Below are 20,811 nucleotides of genomic sequence, written 5' to 3'. Positions count from 1 at the left end.
TTGGCTAACTCTCGCACCTGGACTAACCCATTTCTTATAATCTGTGTAGCCCACAAGGTGGCTTACCAGGGAGATTCTAGCCTACTTCCATCCTGGGTCGGAGCTTCATCGGCGTGTGTCTGGCTGGGCGAGGGGGAGCATGGCGTCTCTAAGCTCACTTCCTCTTCCTCCCAGCATTCTGTTCTGTTTACTCCTCCCACCTATGTTTTAACCTATCAGGGCCAAGCAGTTTCTTTATTGCTTAACCAATGAAATCAACAGATTGATATATGACACTCCCACATCATCCCTCTCAGACACATGAGCCAAATGGTACCACCAACCTGCTTGTCTTGTTGACTCACCCATGTTTAATAATTCTTAGAATTATCGTCTAATAAATATATTCGAAACCTACAATGATTAACTCTGGATCCAGGAATTTTTTTACATCTAAGCTAGATATGTCCATTGTGATTCCTGTTCCCTCTTCCTGTTGGATAATTACAATATCCATTTGGAAATTCCCTACCTTCCTACTCCAGACTGTGATTGACAGGACAAGAGTGGCCTGGACAGCATGGGGATTTGAGTGTCAGGTCTTAGCACCGCCCCTTGGGGATGTTCCTCCCTTCCTCCATCAACTCCCAGGCAATTGGGAGACTGTGTCCTTTTCCTTTTTTATCTCATTTTGAAGGTTTATCAGATCTACGCCAAGCGGTCCCCAGAGGAAGTGCACTCACTCCTGAGGTCCTTCGGCGCTGACTTTGTGATCCTAGAAGATAGTATCTGCTATGAACGCAGGCACCAAAGGGGCTGCCGGTTGCGTGATTTGCTGGACGTCGCCAATGGACACGTGAGCACGTTGCTTCTTCATCTCAGGGATCCCTCAGAGAGGGCGGAAATCCAGGATGCATCCCAAGTGGTGCCCTTCACTTTGGACCACATGTGTGGATGGCATCATGAGCAGACGTTTGTAGACCTGGGCTTTAGTGACAGCAGGGGCTGGGCCAGGGGACCGGAAGGGTCCAGAGTACCTCTCTGCCTTTGGCTGTTTGGCATGGTGCCACACTGCGCACATTTTATTTGTAAAGAATATCTTTCTGCTGTATACAACGTACCTGCCTATCAACACAGTTCCAAAGCATCTTGTTGGCACATCTTTAAATACAAGGCAGCGGGCCCCTCTCTTCTTCCCAGGCTCTATGACCCATACATCCTGCTCCCTCTTATCCACCATACACGCAGCCTCAGGGTAACTAAGCTTGCCCTCCACAGCAGAACAAGCTGTGTCTCCCTTAGAGAAAGGGAAATTGGGAGCTGAGCCAGGTCACGGTAAATGGGATCTTGGTCCCTTTGGGGATGTGGCGTGGCTAATAGTGTATGGAAACCAACCTAAATCCACAAACAACCTGAAGGTGAAAAGTAGAGGTTCCGTACCCAAGAAGAGGAATAAGCAGCGACTTCCCGGAGGCTGAGCAGAACCCGCACCTGCCTGTATGTGTGCAGTCTGCCCGTCACTTTTCCTCCCTCGGCATCTGAGTTAGGGAATTGACTCCAGTTGTTGGAGCTCTCTGTGTTTAACGTCTGTGGATGGAACAGGATAGCGTGCTTCTAGGAGCAGCATGGCTCAGTTAGCTTTCAGTGCTGCGGCAAATACCTGAGAGGCTCTGCAGCTTGAAAGGAAGTGGCACTCTTAGGAGGTGTGGCCTTGTTGGAGTAGGTGTGTCACTATGGGGTTAGGCTTTGAGGTCTCTTTTGCTCATACTTCCCTCAGTGTGACACTGAGGCCACTTCCTGTTGCCTTCTGATCAAGATGTAGCGCTCTCCAGCGCCATGTCTGCCTGCACGCCACCATGCTCCCCGCCATGGTGATTATGGACTGAACCTCTGAAACTGTATGCATACCAGCCTCAATTAAATGTTTTCTTTATAAGAGTTGCCATGGCCATGGTGTCTCTTCACAGTGTTAGAAACCCTAAGACAAGGGAAAAGGATTTAGTCTATCTTACAGCTTACGGCCCTTCCTGAAGGCACCTCAGCCTGCTTTCATACAGAACCCAAGACCACCAGTCAGGGGTGGCACAGAGGACACCCTCAGTGCTAGTCCCTCCCACGTCAATCAACAGAGTGCTCCAGAGACTTGATTACAGGCAATCTGGTGGAGATAGTCCCTCTCTTAACATCCTCTCTTCTCAGACAGCTCTAGTTTTTTGTTTGTTTGGTTGGTTGGTTTTGGTTTTTTGAGACAGGTTTTCTCCATGTAACTTTGGAGGCTGTCCTGGAACCTACTCTGTATACCAGGCTGGCCTCAAACTCACAGAGATCCTTCTGCCTCTGCCTCCCGGGTGCTGGGATTAAAGGTGTGCACCACCACCACCCGGAAGATGGCTCTAGTTTTGCCAGGTTGACAGAAAACTAGCCAGCATCCAGGGAGATCTGAGTTCTGGTTCTGATCTGCCGTCGGCAGTGACAGTCTCATGACACAGGATTCTCTTTCCAGCCTTGGTTTGCTCTTTGGAGGGAGGAGAGCGAGGCAGCCGTCTAATCTCTGAGCGGAGCTGGCCCTGAAATACCCTTTATCTGATAGCATCACATCCCTAAGAAAGCCCAGCACCTACCCTGATTTTTGTGGCCTTTATAAATGTGATATTTGCCCCAGCTGGTGTGGGGACCGGTGCCTTAAGAACCAACCTTCGTGAAGCTAGAGCAGGAGGATCAAGAGCTCTAAGCCAGCCTGGCTACATAGTGAGGTCCTGTCCCCAAAAACCGTGATATGGGCCGGACATAGTGGCATATGCCTTTAAATTCCAGCGCGCAGAGGGCAGAGGAAGGCTATATCTGGAGTTCCAGGGCTACACAGAAAGACCCTGTTTCAAAACTAAGCAAAGGAATACACAAAAGCCACAGTGGATGGGTAGGTAGGTGGGTGGTCACCACCACTCCAGCTCTGTTTGTGTTTGTTTTGGTTTCAGGAGATGGATGGGCCAGGAGACAGTGACCCCGACTTGAGGCCTGCTGACCACCCTCGCTTCTGTGAGGAGATTAAGAGGAACCTGCCTTCCTATGCAGCTCACTTCACTAGGGTGTTCCAGAACAAGACATTCCACGTCTACAGACTCTCCAGAAACAAGTGACCATGTCCATTCCTGAAACCACAGCACATCCACAGCTGACTGAGACGTGTCTGTGAGTCAGGAGCGGGGCATGAACACTGGGGTCCCAGGCAGCTGCAGACAGTCCCGCCGTCCTCTGACGTTGACATCAGTCTCCATCCTGTCTCTTTTCCACAAGTGTTCTTCAGCCAACTATGTGCACCTGTCCAAGACTGCTTGGGGATATGCGCCTGAGGGCGTCGTGTGGAACCCACTGCTGGCCCGGACAATGAGAGCCTATTTAAGACTGAAATGCCTGGGGTTTCAGTGAACCTGAGCCAGTTATGAGTGAGCGTAGTTGACAGGCTGCACGGCTCGGTCATTGATATTTCTTCACCACTGAGACCAGTCGGTGGCTTTTTAAAAGGTTATTGTCCCATCTCGTTAAAATTTTATAACATTTTCCAATTTGCCATGCTTTCACGTGTGAAGAAACAAATCACGTTAGGTCTTTATATCTTAAATATTCCATTTGTGCTCTAAAACTGCACACGTGTGCAGAGTGTGGGGCAGACTTGGAGTGTGTTTGTTTTAGTTCTGGACTCAACAGCCCGGGTGTTCCTGGGCCAGGTGTAGTGGCGCACTCCTTTAATCCCAGCACTCGGAGGCGATCCAGGCCAGCCTGGGCTGTGCAGAGAGAGCCTGTCTCAAAGCAGCAAGTGTCACAGGTCTCATCCAGGTCTGCGAGGGCAGAGTGCATGGAGCCTGGTAGCCTGTGCTGCTGTTGCAGGCCCGTTTTCAAGCCCTTCCGTGCTATTTCGTCTCTCTTGCAAGGAGAACAGTTTTGCTTCATTTCTTACGCATTGCAATTTACTGGGTTTGCAAAACTTGATGAACTTTTTGCGTTTTTAGCCTTTGTATTTTTTCATAGCCTAGAAACTTGCAAAGTCTGGGGGCTTTTTAAGACACTGTATCTTGAGCCCTCGAGTTCAGTATGGCATTTTCATGCCCTTTGACTTGTGGGCTCCAGCATTCCCTCTCGGCCCCAGAGATGCCACTTCCCTCCCTAAGGTGACCAAGTGCCTCTGAGCCGCACTCGACTGTAAACAGCGGAGAGGAGTGGTTACCTGCTCGGAGTTTTTTTGATAATTGCTTTTATAATTCATTTCTAATGGTGGGGGCATGTAAAAGCTGCTGATAGAGGCACCATTGTCCGCTTAATTAAATCAAGATAGCTAATGAAATTAACTTTCTCTCCTGCTCTTGCCATTTGGAAGTGATTTAAGTGTTTCTCCTCACGTCAGTGCAATAAATCCCTTGAGCATCAGGATGGAGAGCAGCGCATGCAATGACTTGCTGCTCGGCTGCTACCTAAGTAGCTTCCAGAAATGCATTTCATTGTCTCCTCAGGCTCAGGGTTTTTATGCAAAACTCATTTAAAGAAAACATCGACAGCTAGGTTTTTAAATTAGGCCACTGGAACTTTGGAGTCCTGCCTTTTCTGGACCCCTGAGGTTGGAGACCACTACAATCTGGGGTAACACAGCAAGAAAACATGTTCATCAATGCCAAAACTTTAATGAAGCCAGCAATGTCGCATGCCTGCCACGGCTGCCGGCACTGGTGGAACATTCTAGGCCAGTGCCTTACTCTTAAGAAAACACAGCGCAGGTAAGGCACAGTGTCTCATGACTGTTACTTTGTGGGTGAGTTTGCATCTGTCTTAAACATTCCTGTATGTGTTTGTCTCATCGCTCTGTTTGGCGTCTTGGTATCCAAGAGCCGTGGACTTAACTTGGATGCACACCCTTACCGTGGTTGTGCTCATCAGCGCTGGCTCCCCACAGCGCCATTGCTGCCAGACCGTTTCCTAAGTCATGAGAAGTGCCGAAACCAGTCTTCACCCCGGCCTCTCCCCGAGACACTGTGATGTGTACAGGACAAGTTTTTACTCTTGGTGACCAAATCTTTCAGCGAATCACGTTTGATATTTTTAGCACTGATCGGGACTCTAGCTTGTGACCTTGTCATCGAGCACACAGGAGGAAAGAGGACCCACCTTGGCTGCTGCCCCCATGCCCTGTAGGCCTCACTCCCTGCCATTCGGACCCAGGGCACCATTACGTCTTGGTAATGACATTCAGTTGTGGCTTTGGATAGAACAGGCACTAGGCTTTGCTTCTGAGTTCTCGGGAGAATCTCTAAGTACAACAGAAGTGCTCTTAATTAGCGCCACTTCTGACTCCTTAGAGCCTCAAGTCTCCAGCCCTCTTGGAAGCCACCTGCTGCAATCCGGCAGGTGGCCCTGCCTTGTGCCTGCGCTCCTGGCGCCAGGCTCCAGTCCTAGCCCAACCCAGATTCTGGGTACACACTCCCGCTTCTGATTGTGAATACAGAGCCCAGTCACAAGAGGGCCAGGGTGTGTGTGGCTTGACAGTAGGGTGTTTGCCCGGCATTGCACAAAGCCCTCGGCTTGATCCCCAGCACTGCAGAAGACAGGCAGAAAAAGAGATACTTTTGCAAAAATTAAAGTCAGATACTTTGATAAGGTCGGTTTCTCATCAAAATTGCACTTAAATTTAATGTGCTCCACTCTGCAGAAGTGGTTCAGTAGTTCAGAGAGTATATGACTCACACACAGGACCCTCGTTTGGTTCCCAGCACCCATGGTGGCCAGCGCACAACTGCCTGTAACTCCAGCTTCAGGGGGACCCAGTGCCTTCTTCAGGCCTCTACAGACACTGCACTTATGCCCATTCCCACACAGACACAAATAATTCAAAGAATAGGAAAACTTTTTTAAAGTAAATGTGATCAGAAAAGTTATTAAATATTAGGAGATGGAAATGAAGGAGATTAACGAGCTTAGGTTCCTTCATAGAATTAACTCATGTAGTCCCCCACCTTTCTTATGTCTAAGCCGGAAGCTGGCATGTGGCTCAGGTAGAGAACTAGTCTGCGTGAGGTCCTGGGTTCTGTCCCTAGCACTGGAGGAAAAAGTCTCCGCTGACAGGAAGACTCAACGTTTTTCTCCCATTCATGTTATTGGTGTGATTTATGCAAGATAGAGAGCTGCAGACAAGGACTCCTGTGAAGTAAAAGGCCCTGGCTTCTCATCAAAAGATCAGTGAGTGAAGGTACTGTGTCCACCACAGGTGACCATTCCCTGCAGTAACCATGAGATAGACGGTACTGTGTCCACTGCCCGTGACCGTTCCCTGTGGTGACTGTGAGACAAGACAGGGTACTGTGTCCACCGCCCGTGACCATTCCCTGCGGTGACTGAGACAAGACAGGGTACTGTGTCCACTGCCCGTGACCATTCCCTGTGATAACCGTGAGACAGACGGTACTGTGTCCACCACCCGTGACCATTCCCTGCGGTAACCATGAGATAGACGGTACTGTGTCCACCGCAGGTGACCATTCCCTGCGGTAACCATGAGATAGACAGGGTACTGTGTCCACCGCCGGTGACCATTCCCTGTGGTAACCGTGAGACAGACAGGGTACTGTGTCCACCGCAGGTGACCATTCCCTGCGGTAACCATGAGATAGACAGGGTACTGTGTCCACCGCCGGTGACCATTCCCTGTGGTAACCGTGAGACAGACAGGGTACTGTGTCCACCGCAGGTGACCATTCCCTGCGGTAACCATGAGATAGACAGGGTACTGTGTCCACCGCCGGTGACCGTTCCCTGTGGTAACCATAAGACAGACAGTCACTGCTTCCATGACCGCCGGAGGTTCTGGGGCACCACCATTTGATTTCAGATGTATTAGCCAAGCGCATAAACAACAAGGCCGTTAAAGATATGTCCCAAAAATGTAGCTCATCTTTAGCAAAGTGTACTTGAAACATTTGATTTTAAATCACAGCTGGGAACCAGAGGGAACATAGAAGTAGACGCTGTCTGTGGTATCACACGCCTATGGCTGCTCCAGCCATGGCAGCCTGTGGCTGGGGGAAAGCGCTGGTCTGTTGTGGGGGGCAGCAGCTGGCCTTCCCTTTGTGGCACCCTTTGGGGAAAAGCTTAGACAGCATTTCTAATCTGTTGTACTGAATTGTATGGAGATTATATACTAAATAAAGCTCTTTGCAATGATCCGAGGTGTCTTCCGTTGCTTCAAAGGTCAGATTGGAGCGGGTGGAGACCTGTGCCGGCAGAGCAATCACCAGTGATGGGAGCAGTGAGGTCCCCGCATTGCTGTACTCATTCTCTCCAGCTGGCCTCTTCCCCCTCCCCCAGACCTTGCTGTGTAGCCCAAGCTATCCTCAGCATCAGGGTTCTCCCGCTTCAGCCTTCCAAAAGCCAGGCTTACAGGGCTGCACCACCACACCCAACTCTATAAAAATATTTAAAGATTTATTTTATGCATATGGGTGTTTTGTCTACATGTATGTTTGTATACTACATGGATTCAGTGTCCATGGAAGCCAGAAATAGGCACTAGATGCCCTGGAACTGGAGTTATAGGTGGTTGTGAGTAGCCATGTGGGTGATGAGAAGCAAACCCTGATCCTCCGAAGAATAGGCAGTACTCTTAACCACTGAAAAAATAAAATAAAAAATAAACAAAAACCTGGCGGCCAAGGAGATGGCTCAGTGGGTAAAAGTACTACCAGACAAGCCCAAAGACCCAACTTTGATTCCTATAACCCATGTAGAAAGCCAGACACAGTAGCTGGGTAGATAGTTCAGTGGTTAAGAGCACTGTCTGCTCTTGCAGAGGACCTGGGTTCAATTCCCAACACCCACTTGGCAGCTCACAACCATATCCAGTTTCTTCTAGACTCTGGGGGCACCTGGGCTTGAGTGCACACACCCACACAGAGATAAATGTATACACATAGTTAAAAATCTAGGAAGGCCATATATATACATTGGTGTGCATCTGTAATCCCAGCACTCTTACAGCAAGATGGGAGCAGCTAGGAGGACTGCGAGGTCACTGGCTTCCCAGCCAGCCGTAGTACACAGCACAGCAGTGGAAGGAGAGAAGTGACTTCCTCATGTGCACTGCAGTATGCACGAAATTCAAACAGAGCCACCAACAGACACGTAAAATTAAGGGGACATCTTCCCACCAAAGCCATCAGAGACGTAGAAAAGGGTAGAACAGTTGAGTCTGTCTCAAGGTTTTTATTTACATTGCCAGAAAAGATACATTTGTGAAACTGGAGAGGTGGCTCAGTGGTTAAGAGCATTGGCTGCTCTTCCAGAGGACCTGGGTTAAATTAACACCACCCACATGGCAGTCCACAACTCTGTAAGTCCAGTTCCAGAGGTTCCAATACCCTCACACAGATACACATGCAGGCAAAAAAACACCAGTGTACACTAAATCATAAAAAAAATAAACACATCTTTAAAATCAAGACACATTTGCGCCTGTGTGTATATGAGCACGAGAAGAGAAGTTGGGAAAGGGCCATTGACAAAGACGAAGACTGACAGATTGCCTTCCAAACGCCGTCACTTTGTGCTGTGTGATTGACATGCGCAGATGTGTGCACACGCCCAGAAGTGCATATTCATAAAGGAGAGAAGGGGCTGATTGAGTGTGGATGTGCAGGAGAGGGAAAAGAGTGCAGGAAAATGATTTCAGGCCCCGCACAATAATTAGAACAGCAGTGCGCTAATTAAGACTCATAAATTGAATGAAACTATTAGCATTTCCTCTCAGAAGAAAAGGTGGATTTTTTTTCCCCAGGAAATGACACCTGTGAACAATTATCTCTCTTATTATTGCTACTAAGATTATTTACATAAGCGGTGCTCATTTAGTGCTCAGTGATGTGGGTTTTATTCCAGCACCTGATCTCTACCTGGGGATTGTGGGTAATGGTCAGTGCAGCCCTTTTGGGGAAACCCTCTGTATTTGCTCTGCTGTCTTTGTAAGCGGTGGTCTTGCCTGTTTAGTGAAGAAAATGTTTGAGTCTTCTTCTTTTTTCTTTACTGTGTATGGATGCTTGTCTGTGTACCATATGTATGCAGTGCCGGTAGAAGTCAGGAGAGTGTGGCAGGTCCCCTGGAACTAGAGTTACAGATAGTTATGAGCTGCCGTGGCGATGCTAGGAATCAAACCCAGGTTCTCTGCCACAGCAGCTGGTGCTCTTAACTACTGAGCCATCTCTCCAGTCCAGATCTCAGTGTCTTCGCACATCTGTAAGAGCCAGTTGGGTGGCAGACACCAGGAGTGTGAGAACTTACCTAGTCCTCTGAGCCAAAAGACACCTGATGATAAGGTATTAGAAAGGGGGTTTTATGTTGCTAACATGAATAAGAACGATTCCCAAAGCTGGGCATGGTGGTCCACACCTAGACAATCTCATCATTTGTAAGATCGAGGTAAGATGACCACTATAAATTCCTGTCTACTCTGATCTGTAAAGTGAGTTCCAGGTCAGCCTGAGCTAGTATGATTCTGCCTCCAGAACTAAAAGATCCCCTAGTTGACTGAATAAAAGTGGTATGACTGGGGGGTGGCTCAGTGGTAGAGCCCCTGCCTAGAATCCCCCAGTGAGGACTGGGGTGTGGCTCAGTGGTAGAGCCCCTGCCTAGGTTGTTTGAGCCCTTGAGTTCCATTTCTAGAACTGTAAACAGTAAATCTATTACCATGACCTTTGAGGAAGTGTGCCAGCTTTGGGACTCATACCCAGTTACAGACAACCTAGCCCAGGTTGGCTTCCCCGGTTGGTTAAATCCATTCACTGGTCTCTTTTTTTCCGCTGTAATTTGTTTTGCTCTGTTGTCTCTCTGTGAAGTACAGCTTGGCCAAGAACTCATGATCATCCATTGTCACCCTCATCCTCCTGCGTGGTGGGACCCCACGTGTGTGCCACCACGCTTGGCTCACCTGCTAGTCTTTGCGGCTTTGGGTTCCCACCCGTGGACAGTGCGGATGAAGTCCATGTTCTCTCTGAACTCAACATTACAGTGGAGGACCCGTCAGGCACTGGGTTGGAAAAGCACAAGAAAATGCCAAGTGCTTGAAAATAGGGGAGGGGAGCATCAGGGCAATCGGCTGAGATGGCAGCTAGGTCAGTGTGAGAGCTGACCCGGTGAAGCCCCCAGGGACTGAGCTGAGTGAGCCAGTTCCCAGGTGCATGAACCAGAGAGTGTGGCACCCAGGAGTGGCAGATGCAGCAGGTGGGTGGTGAGGCCACAGAGGCCACTCTGAAGTGGGACATTTTCCCAGTGTCAACAAAAGCACGGGGGGGTGAAGTTTTCTTGAGTCAGTTAATATTTATCTAATTCGCTTTTCAAAAAAAAAAAAATGTCCTTGGATGCTATAGTCATAGTTTTCATAAGGGGCGGTGTCAAACTTTGAGACTAAAAGATTGCAAGTTGTGGTGGCCTGTGCCTTTAATCCCACCAGAGGCGGAGGCTGGTGCAGCTCCCTGCTGTGCTAGCCTGATCTATGTAAATTCTAAGCCATCCAGGGCTACATGGGGAGATTCTGTCTCAAAAAAACAAAACCTCTGCATGTTTAGCAACAACAAACAAAAGATTGGCAGTAGCCAATCATGTGGTACACATGTGAATCCCAGCACTGGGGAGGGCTAAGGCGGGAAAACAATCTTCCAAGCCAACCTGTGCAACATAATGAGAGGTTGTCTCAAAATCCCAGTAACTCAACAATAAAGTACTTGCCTAGCATGGGCAAGGCTTGCTTTCCAGGCCCAGCACTAAGAGAAACAAAACACAACAAAAAAAATCACAAATACAAGCCAGGTGGTGGTGGCACAGGCCTTTAATCCCAGCACTTGGGAGGCAGAGGCAGGAGGATCTCTGTGAGTTTGAGGCCAGCCTGGTCTACAAGAGCTAGTTCCAGGACAGGAACCAAAAAAGCTACGGAGAAACCCTGTCTCAAAAAATCCACAAAAAAAAAAAAAATCACAAATACATTGTCTCGTGGGACCCTAATCAGTCTCCAGCGGCATCATGAGTCAGGCTTGAGCTGCCTTGTGCATGCCACACAGATGAAGTCACCTGCAGCCTGCAACCAGGCAAGTACTAAAATGCAGCAATGCGGGGGGGGGGGGGGGAGCTGCAATGATGGCTTGTGGCTTAGGGGTGCACACAATTCTTGCAGAGGACCAGAGTTAAGTTGCCAGCACCAACAACAGCCTAGTACTCCAGCTCCAGAAGTCTGGCTCTCTTCTGGCCTCGGCTGGCACCTGCACACACGTGACAGATACACACAGAAACATAAATAATAATATGTTTTAAGTAGAAACGGAATACTGTGGTTGCAATGTGTCTGGAAGACTTACACTGTGGACCCTTTCATGAGTCTCAGCCGTGGCTTGGATTCCATAAAGCACTGGTGTCGTTTCCAGTTGGTGACTTCATTGCCTTGATCTAATAGAGCAAACAAGTGTCCTCTCTAATCACACTGCCCCTGCGAAGACACGGCAGGAGCACAGGCCAAGTTCTCATGGGCATGGATTTCTTTCTGTTCTTTTTTTAAAATTTATTTTGATGTGTGTGTATGTGTGTGTGCGTGTGTGTGTAAATACACATTTGCACCTACGTGTAATAAGGAGAGAAGATGCCATGGATTTGAGAGGATGTAGGGTAACACAAGGGGAGTTGGAGAAGGAAAGAGGGAACGTGATATGAATATGGTACTCATGTATGAAGTTTTCAAAAAAAATCTTAAAAATGAAGAGAAAGGGCAAAAGTTTGAAACAGCCGTGGAAAATGGGGAAGGTAGCTCAACTGCAGCCACAAAAACTTGCACAAGTATTGTTGATGCTCTGACAAAGATGTGGGGGATCGGTGGGTTCCTCCCAAAGAAAGAAACAGAATGAGAGCAGAGACCATGTTGCCTGACAAACTCACTTGCCCTTCCCACTGCCTGTCAAGGAAACTGACTGAGTTGTACATTCTGAAGGAGCGCATAAATATGAAAATTCCACTAAAAATACACGATCGCTCAAGTCGACAGGCTCTAAATATGCAACGGTGGCAGGAGTAATGACAGAATGTATTTATTTTTAAGAATTATAAGACACGAGAAGGCCCAGGAATGTGCGTCCCATAGGCTGAGAAAAATGCAGGCAACAGAGATGGCCTGTAAGATTGCCAAGTGTCAAATTCAGCAAAGATGTCAAGATGGCCATTTAAAACTTGCTCAGAGAAGGAAAGAAAACCGTTAGGCATCCATCCCTAGGGCAGAGTAGCTGTGCCAGTTGGTCTTTGTCAAATCAGTGCAAACTTAGATATATAGACGGAAAGGGAACCTCGACTGAGAAAAGGCCTCCATCCGATTGACCTGGAGGCAAATTTGTAGGGTGTTTTCATGATTGCTGATTGGTCAGGTAGGTGGGAAAGTCCAACACACTATGGGTATTTAAAATGTTTAAGGTTTATTTTTAATTATGTGTGTGTGTGTGTGTGTGTGTGTGTGTGTATGTCCCTGTGGAGGCCAGAAGAGGGCACCAGATACCCTGGAGCTGGAGTTACAGATGCCGTGAGCCACCAGATGTGAGTGTTGGAAACCCAGATCAGGCCCTCTGCATGAACTGTAGCTGCTCTTAACCACTGAGTTATCTTTTCAACCCCTACGGGGGGGGGGGAGTAGGGAGGGTGTGGTAGGGGGTGTTTTTCTCAGTTTGTGACTTCTGCAAAAGAGAGGACTTCATCAAAGAAACAGAGCATCTTAAGCAGGTGTGGATTTGGCACGGTAAGAAGCCATGATTCCTGCTGATACAGGGCAGGGATTGCAAGTGGGAGATTGTGGGCTTGCTGTTTAATAAGGGAGGGTTACAAACATGTATAAGGGTAGGAGACATATTCACGGGGTATGGTGACCCTCTTGCCTTCCTAATCATGAGGGGCAGGGTCTTCCCATGATGCTCTGTGTCATGTTTTGGAGACAACATAGTCCAGGATAATCTTGAACCCCCTTATTTTCTTTACTTTATCTTACATTTACGGGTATCTTACCTACATGTGTGTCTCTGCATCAAGTGTGTGCCTGGTACCCGTGGAGACCAGAAGGCATTAGATTCCCTAGAGCTGGAGTTACAGATGGTATTGATCCTGGGTCCTCTGGAAGAGCAGCCAGTGCTCTCAACCACTAAGCCATCTCTTGAGCCCCACAAAGTCCCTTTAATATAGTCTATCAGTTCTGTTCCTCTAGCGAACCCTGACTAATACAATGAATCCATTCATATCCTCTCTTGTTGACCCCTTAAGATGTGAGGAAGACAGTGGCACCATCTCTGGGTGTAACATCATGTGACTGTCTTGGATAAATAAATAAATAAATAAATAAATAGATAGATAGATAAATAAATAAAGCAGATGTATTTTCCTCCACTAACCTCTTCCTGGCCCTGTCTCATGCACTCTGCTTGTCCACAATGTGGCCTGATATCCCATGGGGTTAAGAGGTAGTAAGAAGGTTGGCCTTAGTCACAGGGCCTTCTTGAATTCAAGCCAGGGGTTTACAAGTTAGGCAGCCAGGAGATAGCACTCCCCACTAGAATGGCTCAGTGGGAAAAGGCTTCTGCTGCCAACCCAGTGGATCTGAGATCAATCCCTGGGATCCACCTGGAAGTAAGTGAAGCCACACCACAGATTTTCCTCTGACTTCTGCACCTGTGCCTGTTGTGTAAGTTTCCCCCAGATGGAAACCATCCATCCTGCAGGGGAGCACCTAAGCCAGAGAGTAAACAACTCCAAAGAGCTTCAGGAAGTCCCTGAAACAGACCAGAACCACTAGGCCACTCCCTGCCCAAGGAAGCAATGAAAGTTGGGAGTCTTTCTCAGACTAAAGGAAACTGGGCTGCAAGAAGGCGATTCTGGGACCAGACCAGCTGCCTGGAAGAGGTGGAACTGCCTGGAAGAGGTTTAGACCACTGAGACATATGTAAAGGACGCTCTCTAGCCTGTAGAGCTGCCTGTAGGCTGTGCAGTGTGCGCCAGGTCCCCACTTTGTGAGCTGTCACCATGCTGGGGCGGGCCTTGGTGATGCAGCTGTCTTTGAGTCATTTCTGTTCCTGTAAGTAACCCCAACAAAGCTCGTTGAAGGGATTCTGGCCAGCTGGAGCGTGGTGAGCATGGCTCTGGCAGGCCCTGCCCTTCTCCCCGATTCCCTCTGCCTTGCTAAAAAATCATGAGATTGCATTCGAAAGCTAACCACCAAGGTCTGTTCCCTTATTTTGGCCACTTCCTCCTTCTGAGGCTGACTACCAAAGTCCAGCAATCAAAGTATTGAATTCCAGCAATCAAAACCTCCCTTTGGCTCAACTAATTAACACACACAATTAAACACCTCACCCTAATTTTGCATTTTCCCTTTATAAACTGCCGTTTGCTGATGGACCATGTCTGTCTCCTTTCTCCACAGGCAGTCCTTTGACCCTCTGGGGCAAATACCTCTGTCCCCTCTACCTTGTTCCCTTCTCCTTCTCCTCGTCCTCTGCCCTGTGTTTGTCTCTTATGCCCTGTCCTCTGCCCCTCTGGGGAAATAAATCTTTGTACTGAGAACTGGCCTCGGGGCTCCCAGGCTGATATTTTCTTTCCATGGTTCACCACATTGGACTTGCGTGGCTTCTATACTTCGATCTGTTACCAACTCCCTGTCTGGGGTGAGTAGATGAACATGTGGGGTAGGGTTCTCAGCCTTCCCAATGCTGAGACCCTTTCATAAGTTCCTGAGGTTGTGGTGACCCCAGCCATAAAATTATTTCATTGCTACCTCACAGCTGTAATTTTGCTACTGTTATGAATCGTAATGTAAATATCTGTGTTTCTCAATAGTCTTAAGTGACCCACGTGAAAGAGTCGTGGACACCCAAAGAGGTCACGACCCAGAGGTTGAGAACTGCTGGAGTCTCCCCAGGAAAAAATTTGTCACACAACAGTGCTGTGGCAAATGCACACAACATGTACACAATAAAGAGGCTAAAACCCGGCTAAGGTCACCTTTTCCTCGACTCCCCCAGTGAGGAGCAGGACTGTGGCTCCAAAGTACATCCTGGGTATTTGTCCAGATGAGTTGAAAACGCTAGTCCACACTAAAATTGCACACAGATCTTTACAGAAAACTTAGGGGAAGTGAGAAATACAGCAGAAACCAAGAACTCCTTAGTGGCTGTACATCTAGACGAGGCAGTATTAGTCATCTCTAAAAAAGTATCCTCCCACCACTCAGTACCTAAAAGCACTTGCATCTCATGCAGAAGATGGGGGTTTGGTTCCCAGTGCATGCATCAGGCAGTGCACAACCAACTGCCTCTCCAGTTCCGGTAAATCTGACGCCCTCTGCTGGCCTCCATGAGCACCGCATTCATGTGCGCATACACACAGACCCATACCCATAAAAACAAATAATAATAAATAAGGTGGAAACCAGGGTAAGAGCCTTTGCACAAGGGCTTATGTCATGTACCCTCCCAGTGCTAGGGTTGGGCAAAGATGGGGATGTCTGGAACTTGGTGGCTGTCAGCCTAGCCTCAAAACTTTTCTAGGTCCAAATTCAGTGAAAGAAGTTTTCTCAAGGGACGAAGGCAGAGAGCCATAGAGGGGGACACTCAGATCCGGCCACTGTGTGTATATGCATGCACATAAACAAAGAAGGTAGGCATTTAATCCAAGTTGATATTTGGGGACAGAATGTTTAGGAATGGTGTTTCAGGTTAGACACCATCTTCTGGCCTCTGTGGGTACTGCACACATATGGTGCATATACATACATGTATGTAAAACACATACATATGAAATGAAAATAGTAAGTCTTTTAAAATATAGGGAATAGATGGTTGAAGAAGTGCCACAGGTAGGATCTTTTTTTTTTTTTTTTTTTTTTTTTTTTTTTTTGGTTTTTCGAGACAGGGTTTCTCTGTGGTTTTGGAGCCTGTCCTGGAACTAGCTCTTGTAGACCAGGCTTGTCTCGAACTCACAGAGGTCCACCTGACTCTGCCTCCCAAGTGCTGGGATTAAAGGCATGCGGATCTTTTATTTATTTTTGTTTGTGTGTGTGCTCTGGAGGTCATGTGAAGGTCAGAAGACAACTTTTGGAAGTCAGTTCTCTCTTCCTACCCTGTGGGTCCTGAAGATCGAGCTCATGTCTTCAGGCTTGGCAGCAAGCCCCTTTACATGCTGGGTCCTCTCACAGACCCAGACAGGGGGACTTTTGAAGCAGTGGCTGTTCTGTCTCAGATCATGGTGAAGCCTGAACTGTGTAGTGCCATAAGAGAACCTAGATGAAGCATGCACCTCAAGGGTTATGGTATCCATGTGGTGGAGCATGGTAGTATGGGGTAAACTGTGCATCAGGGTAACTGGGAAAATGCTGTAACCGTGAGGCGTGGGGGAACCGAGTCCAAATCCCAGCACTGTGGAGGACAAGGCAGGAAGAGAAGACATCTCAGTTATTACACTCTTGGTTTTGTATTATTCTTTTTTATATTTAAATTTATTTTAATCATATGTGTGCCTGTGTATTTGCATAGGAGTGCAGTGTCCTTGGTGGCCAGCAGAGGGCGTAGGATCCTCTTGGAGTTAGAAGAGGCTACCTGCTGCCGAACATGTTTGCTGGGAACTGAACTCAAGTCCTCCGCAGGATTAATATGTGCTCTTGACCCTAAGCCATCTCTCTAAACCCATATTCTTTCACATTTTCATGTTCTTCTGAGAGGTCTGGAGGAAAAGCCAGCATCGTGCTCAGTGTCAGCGCTTGCCCGAAGCATAACCTTGGGTGCATAGCCTGTGTGTGGACTGTAAATAGATTAAGTCAGCAGTCTCAGGCCACGGAGTTTTTGAAAGGATTAAATTAAGTTAATAATTTAAAGCTTTTAGAACAAAACTGAGCAGACTAAACACCTAATAAATATTTATTGCTATTATTAACCCAGTTCTGACAATTCCTAACAGGGAGGTTGGCTCCGCGATCACTCCTCACCCTTCGCGATAAAGTGGCTACCCAGGACGTGACTGAAACATATATTAACGTTTGTTTTCTTCTCTGCGCCTGTTTTGAAACACTTTCTCCCATCAACAGAAAAGCAAATACAATTTCACAGATTGCAGGTGCCAGTCAACACAGAGGTCCAGCGCGTCACGTCAGGTGGGCCTCATCCGCCCTTTGTCACGTGACTCCAGCCCCCCTGCGTTCTGCTTTCTGCTGCCCCAGCAGCAACTCTCGATGCTTGGGATGTAACTTTGTTCTGTTTTTATTTTCTCCTACGCCGAGTGGGAAGGGTTGCCGCAGATGGCATCTGATAAACGTTTATCGCTTCCTGGGCTTTGGGGTTGGTGGCAGCCGCTGACCTGGTTGGTACATTCCAAAAGATCTTCCATGAGCATTGAAAGGGTGTTAGGTGAGACACAGCAGTGGGAAAGAAATGGCCCAGATAATTTGGCTCTAGATCTGCAGAATCCCAAGTCTCCACAATTCTAATAGTCAACCAGTCTTGGGGGGTCTTTGACATAGGTGTGGATTTGTTTCTTTGTTTCTGGAAACTTCACACTTCCTTAGCTCCTGTGGTTCTTGGCTTATGGCTACAAAACTTTAAATTTTTTCTCTGTCTTTATATGTGCTTCACAGATGTCTCAAACTTCCCTATACCTTCCTCCTCAGAAGCTCCCAGGATCATCTAGAATCTTTTCAAGATTATTTTTTAAAAAAAAAGATTTAGCCGGGCATTGGTGGCACATGCCTTTAATCCCAGCACTCAGGAGGCAGAGACAGGGGAATCTTTGTAAATTGGAGGCCAGCATGGTCTACAGAGTGAGTTCCAGGACAGCCAGGGCTGTTACACAGAGAAACCCTGTCTCAAAAAAAAAGGAGGGGGGAGATTAATTTTTAATTGTGTGTGTGTGTGTGTGTGTGTCCCTGCACCTGTGGGTGCACATCCCAGAAGAGGGCATCAAATTCCCCTGAAGCTGGAGTCACAAGCATCTCTGACAGCCCCGCATTGTTGCCAGGAACCAAACTCAGGACCAGGAACCATCTCTCCAATCCTAAGATTCTTTTTATTTTCTTTCTCTTTTTATTTTTAATGTGCATTGGTGTTTTGCTTGCATGTATATGTGTGTGAGGGTGCCAGATCTTGGAGTTACAGATGGGTGTGAGCTGTCATGTGAGTGCTGGGACTTGAACCCAGGTCCACTGAAAGAGCAGCCACCTCTCCAGCCCCCACTCTTGAGTCCTGCCCCACGCACCCACAAAACTCTTCTCCTGAAGTGATGATGTGTTCACATGTTCCAGGTGAACGTATGTCCTGAGACGTGCAGTTGATGACATGAGACATGTATCTGCGTGAACAGCACCTCTGCCCACCCTGTTGCTCAAGCCAGAATCCTCAGTACTGTATTTATACATCTCTTCATGTATCCAGAGACTCCCAAGAACCCACAGTTTGTCTTACTTCTCTGTGTGTCTGGGGCCTGCCGGTGGCAGCAGGCCGGCCCTTTGCTGCTGATTGCCACCTGAAGTACGGCCCACTTTAGAACGCCACCCACATGCCCGGCTGGGTTTCCAGCTTGCACCACGGAGAAGAGTTTCAGGATGAGTCTGTAAGATGCAGAGCTAGAGTCCTAAAGAAAAGAGACAGCACGCTCTGAGATCTGAGCGCAGGATGCTGAAGAGATGGATCAGCAGTTAGAGGATGCTGGGTTAGATTCCCAGCATCCAAGAGTCCGCTCACACCTGTCTGTAACTCCAGTTCTGGGGGACCTGACACCCTCTTCTGACATCCGAGGGCACTAGATACACATGAGGTCACATACATGCAACAGGCAAAACACTCACCTAACAATAAAATATATCCTTCTTTACAAGCCGCTGTGTTAAAACATGACATCGTACATGATGGTGCAGAGAAAGTAAAGAAAACAGAGCCAAAGCTGTAGACGGCTCCGTGGTTAAGAGCACACACTACTCTTGCAGAGAGGACCTGGGCTCAGTTCCCAGCGTCCACATCAGGCAGCTCACATCTGCCTGTCATTCTAGTTCCTGGGGAATCTGATGCCCTCCTCTGGCCTCTGTTTGGCACGGCACTCATGTGTACATAGCCCCTACATAATAATATAATTTATAATAATACAAAATTACTATAAATATAATTTTAATTTTATAATTAAAAATAAATCTTAAAAAAAGAATCACTTCTCCAGAAGGTGATGGGGCATGCCTTTAATCCCTTGGGAGTGCTTGGAAGGCAGAGGCAGGCAGATATCTGGGTTCGAGGCCAGCCTGGTCTATAGAGTGAGATTCAAGGCAGCGAGGGCTACAAATAGGAACACCCAAAAAACAAACAAAAAAAACTTTAAAAATTAATAGCTTTAGCTGTACTTCATACTTATAATTCTAGCACTTGGGAGGCTGAGGAAGGAGGATTCTCATTATTTCCAGGCAGCAGGGTGAACTCAACAATAGCAGTAAAGACAAATGTGGTGGCCCATGCTGTGCCGCCTGCAGGCAGCTGAGAGGAGGGACCCTAAGTGAGAAAACGTCTTCATACAATCGGGCTGTAGGCAAACCTGTAGAACTTAATTTTCTTAATTAGTGGTTGATGGGGGAGGGCCCAGCCCATGGTAAATGGTGCCATCCCTGGGCTGGTGGTCCTGGGTTCTATAAGAAAGCAGGCTGAGCAAGCCATGCAGAAGCAAGCTGGTAAGCAGCACCCTCCATGGCCTCTGCATCAGCTCCTGCCTCTAATTTCCTACGCTGTTTGAGTTCCTGTCCTGACTTCCTTAAACAATGGACCACAGTGTGGAAGTGGAAGCCTAATAAACCCTGTCCTCCCCAACTTGCTGTTTGGTTGCAGTGTTTCTTCACAGCAATAGAAACCCCCAGCTGAAACGCACGCCTTTAATCCTCGTGCTAGAGAGGCAGAAGCAGGCAGATCTCTGTGGCTGTTAGGCCAGCTTGGGCTCCGTGGTGAGACTCTGTCTCAAAACCTAAACAAAATAATGCCTCGAACTTGGCTTCTCAGGGTTCTCAGTCTCTACACACGATGGGTATAATCTGGCTTGCTTAGAGTTTTAGCTGAGTGACTAGCACAGGATTCAAGTCTTGCTATTTTAAAAAAGATCAAAAACAAAAAGTAAATCCGTCTGTGACTATCCCACCCCCAAACACCATGTCTCTATCACAGAGAACAACCCAGAAAGAAAGCTGGAAGACTTCCGCAGCAGAGGCATCGGCTGCCGCAAGTCTAATGGACTATTAGCACCAAGATGAAGATGGAAAATTACCTGATAAAAAATGGCAATTTGCATAGATTTGCCCCATAATTATAAAACTTATTAAGCTCCATTTTCCCGAGGCCGTAATGGGGTTCACCTTTCATTTAATGCGATTTGTGATCTCTGACTACCGCAGGCAGCAACAGTCGGCAAAATCAAATCCATAATTACATTCTCGGCTCATACGTGAAAGACTGAAATATTCATTAGCTGATATATATTCTATTTGTTAAAATTAAGCAGAGTGAAAACCTTGAAGAGAGTACCCCCCCCATCCTCTAAGTACCCTTTCCAGCGCTCTCAGTCCATTGACTGGGCAAGGTGAGGCTGTCGAGGTGAAAGGCAGCAGGAGCTGAGTCTGTGTCCTTCCAGACAGCACAGCACCCTGAAGAGCAGCTCAGACGCCAGGGCCTGCCGGAGCTACGTAGGTGGGAAATGCCCAGGGGCTGTTGTATGCTTGTGAGAAACTTTTCTTGGGGAGACACAGCACACATACACACATACACACACACACACACACAC

The 20,811-nt window shown here is 47.7% G+C and overlaps 1 protein-coding gene across 1 annotated transcript in view; it reads left to right on the top strand.

Moving 5' to 3' along the window:
* Dpy19l3 (dpy-19 like C-mannosyltransferase 3) overlaps positions 1 to 7,170 on the top strand; it is a gene marked incomplete at its 5' end in the record, with an annotated part of 46,046 nt that extends 38,876 nt beyond the window's left edge. The window contains 2 exons of the mRNA XM_041654628.1: positions 677 to 835; positions 2,955 to 7,170. Of these exons, the coding sequence (XP_041510562.1) occupies positions 677 to 835; positions 2,955 to 3,116 (321 nt within the window). The remainder of the gene's footprint in view (positions 1 to 676; positions 836 to 2,954) is intronic.
* Between the last annotated feature and the right edge of the window lie 13,641 nt (positions 7,171 to 20,811).

Source organism: Microtus oregoni, unplaced genomic scaffold (genome assembly GCF_018167655.1).
Source record: "Microtus oregoni isolate MIOR12 unplaced genomic scaffold, Mior012 000006F_ref0000085, whole genome shotgun sequence".
Taxonomy (NCBI): domain Eukaryota; kingdom Metazoa; phylum Chordata; class Mammalia; order Rodentia; family Cricetidae; genus Microtus; species Microtus oregoni.
The sequence above is the reverse complement of the archived record's forward strand: the minus strand, read 5'-3'. Positions and strand labels throughout refer to the sequence as shown.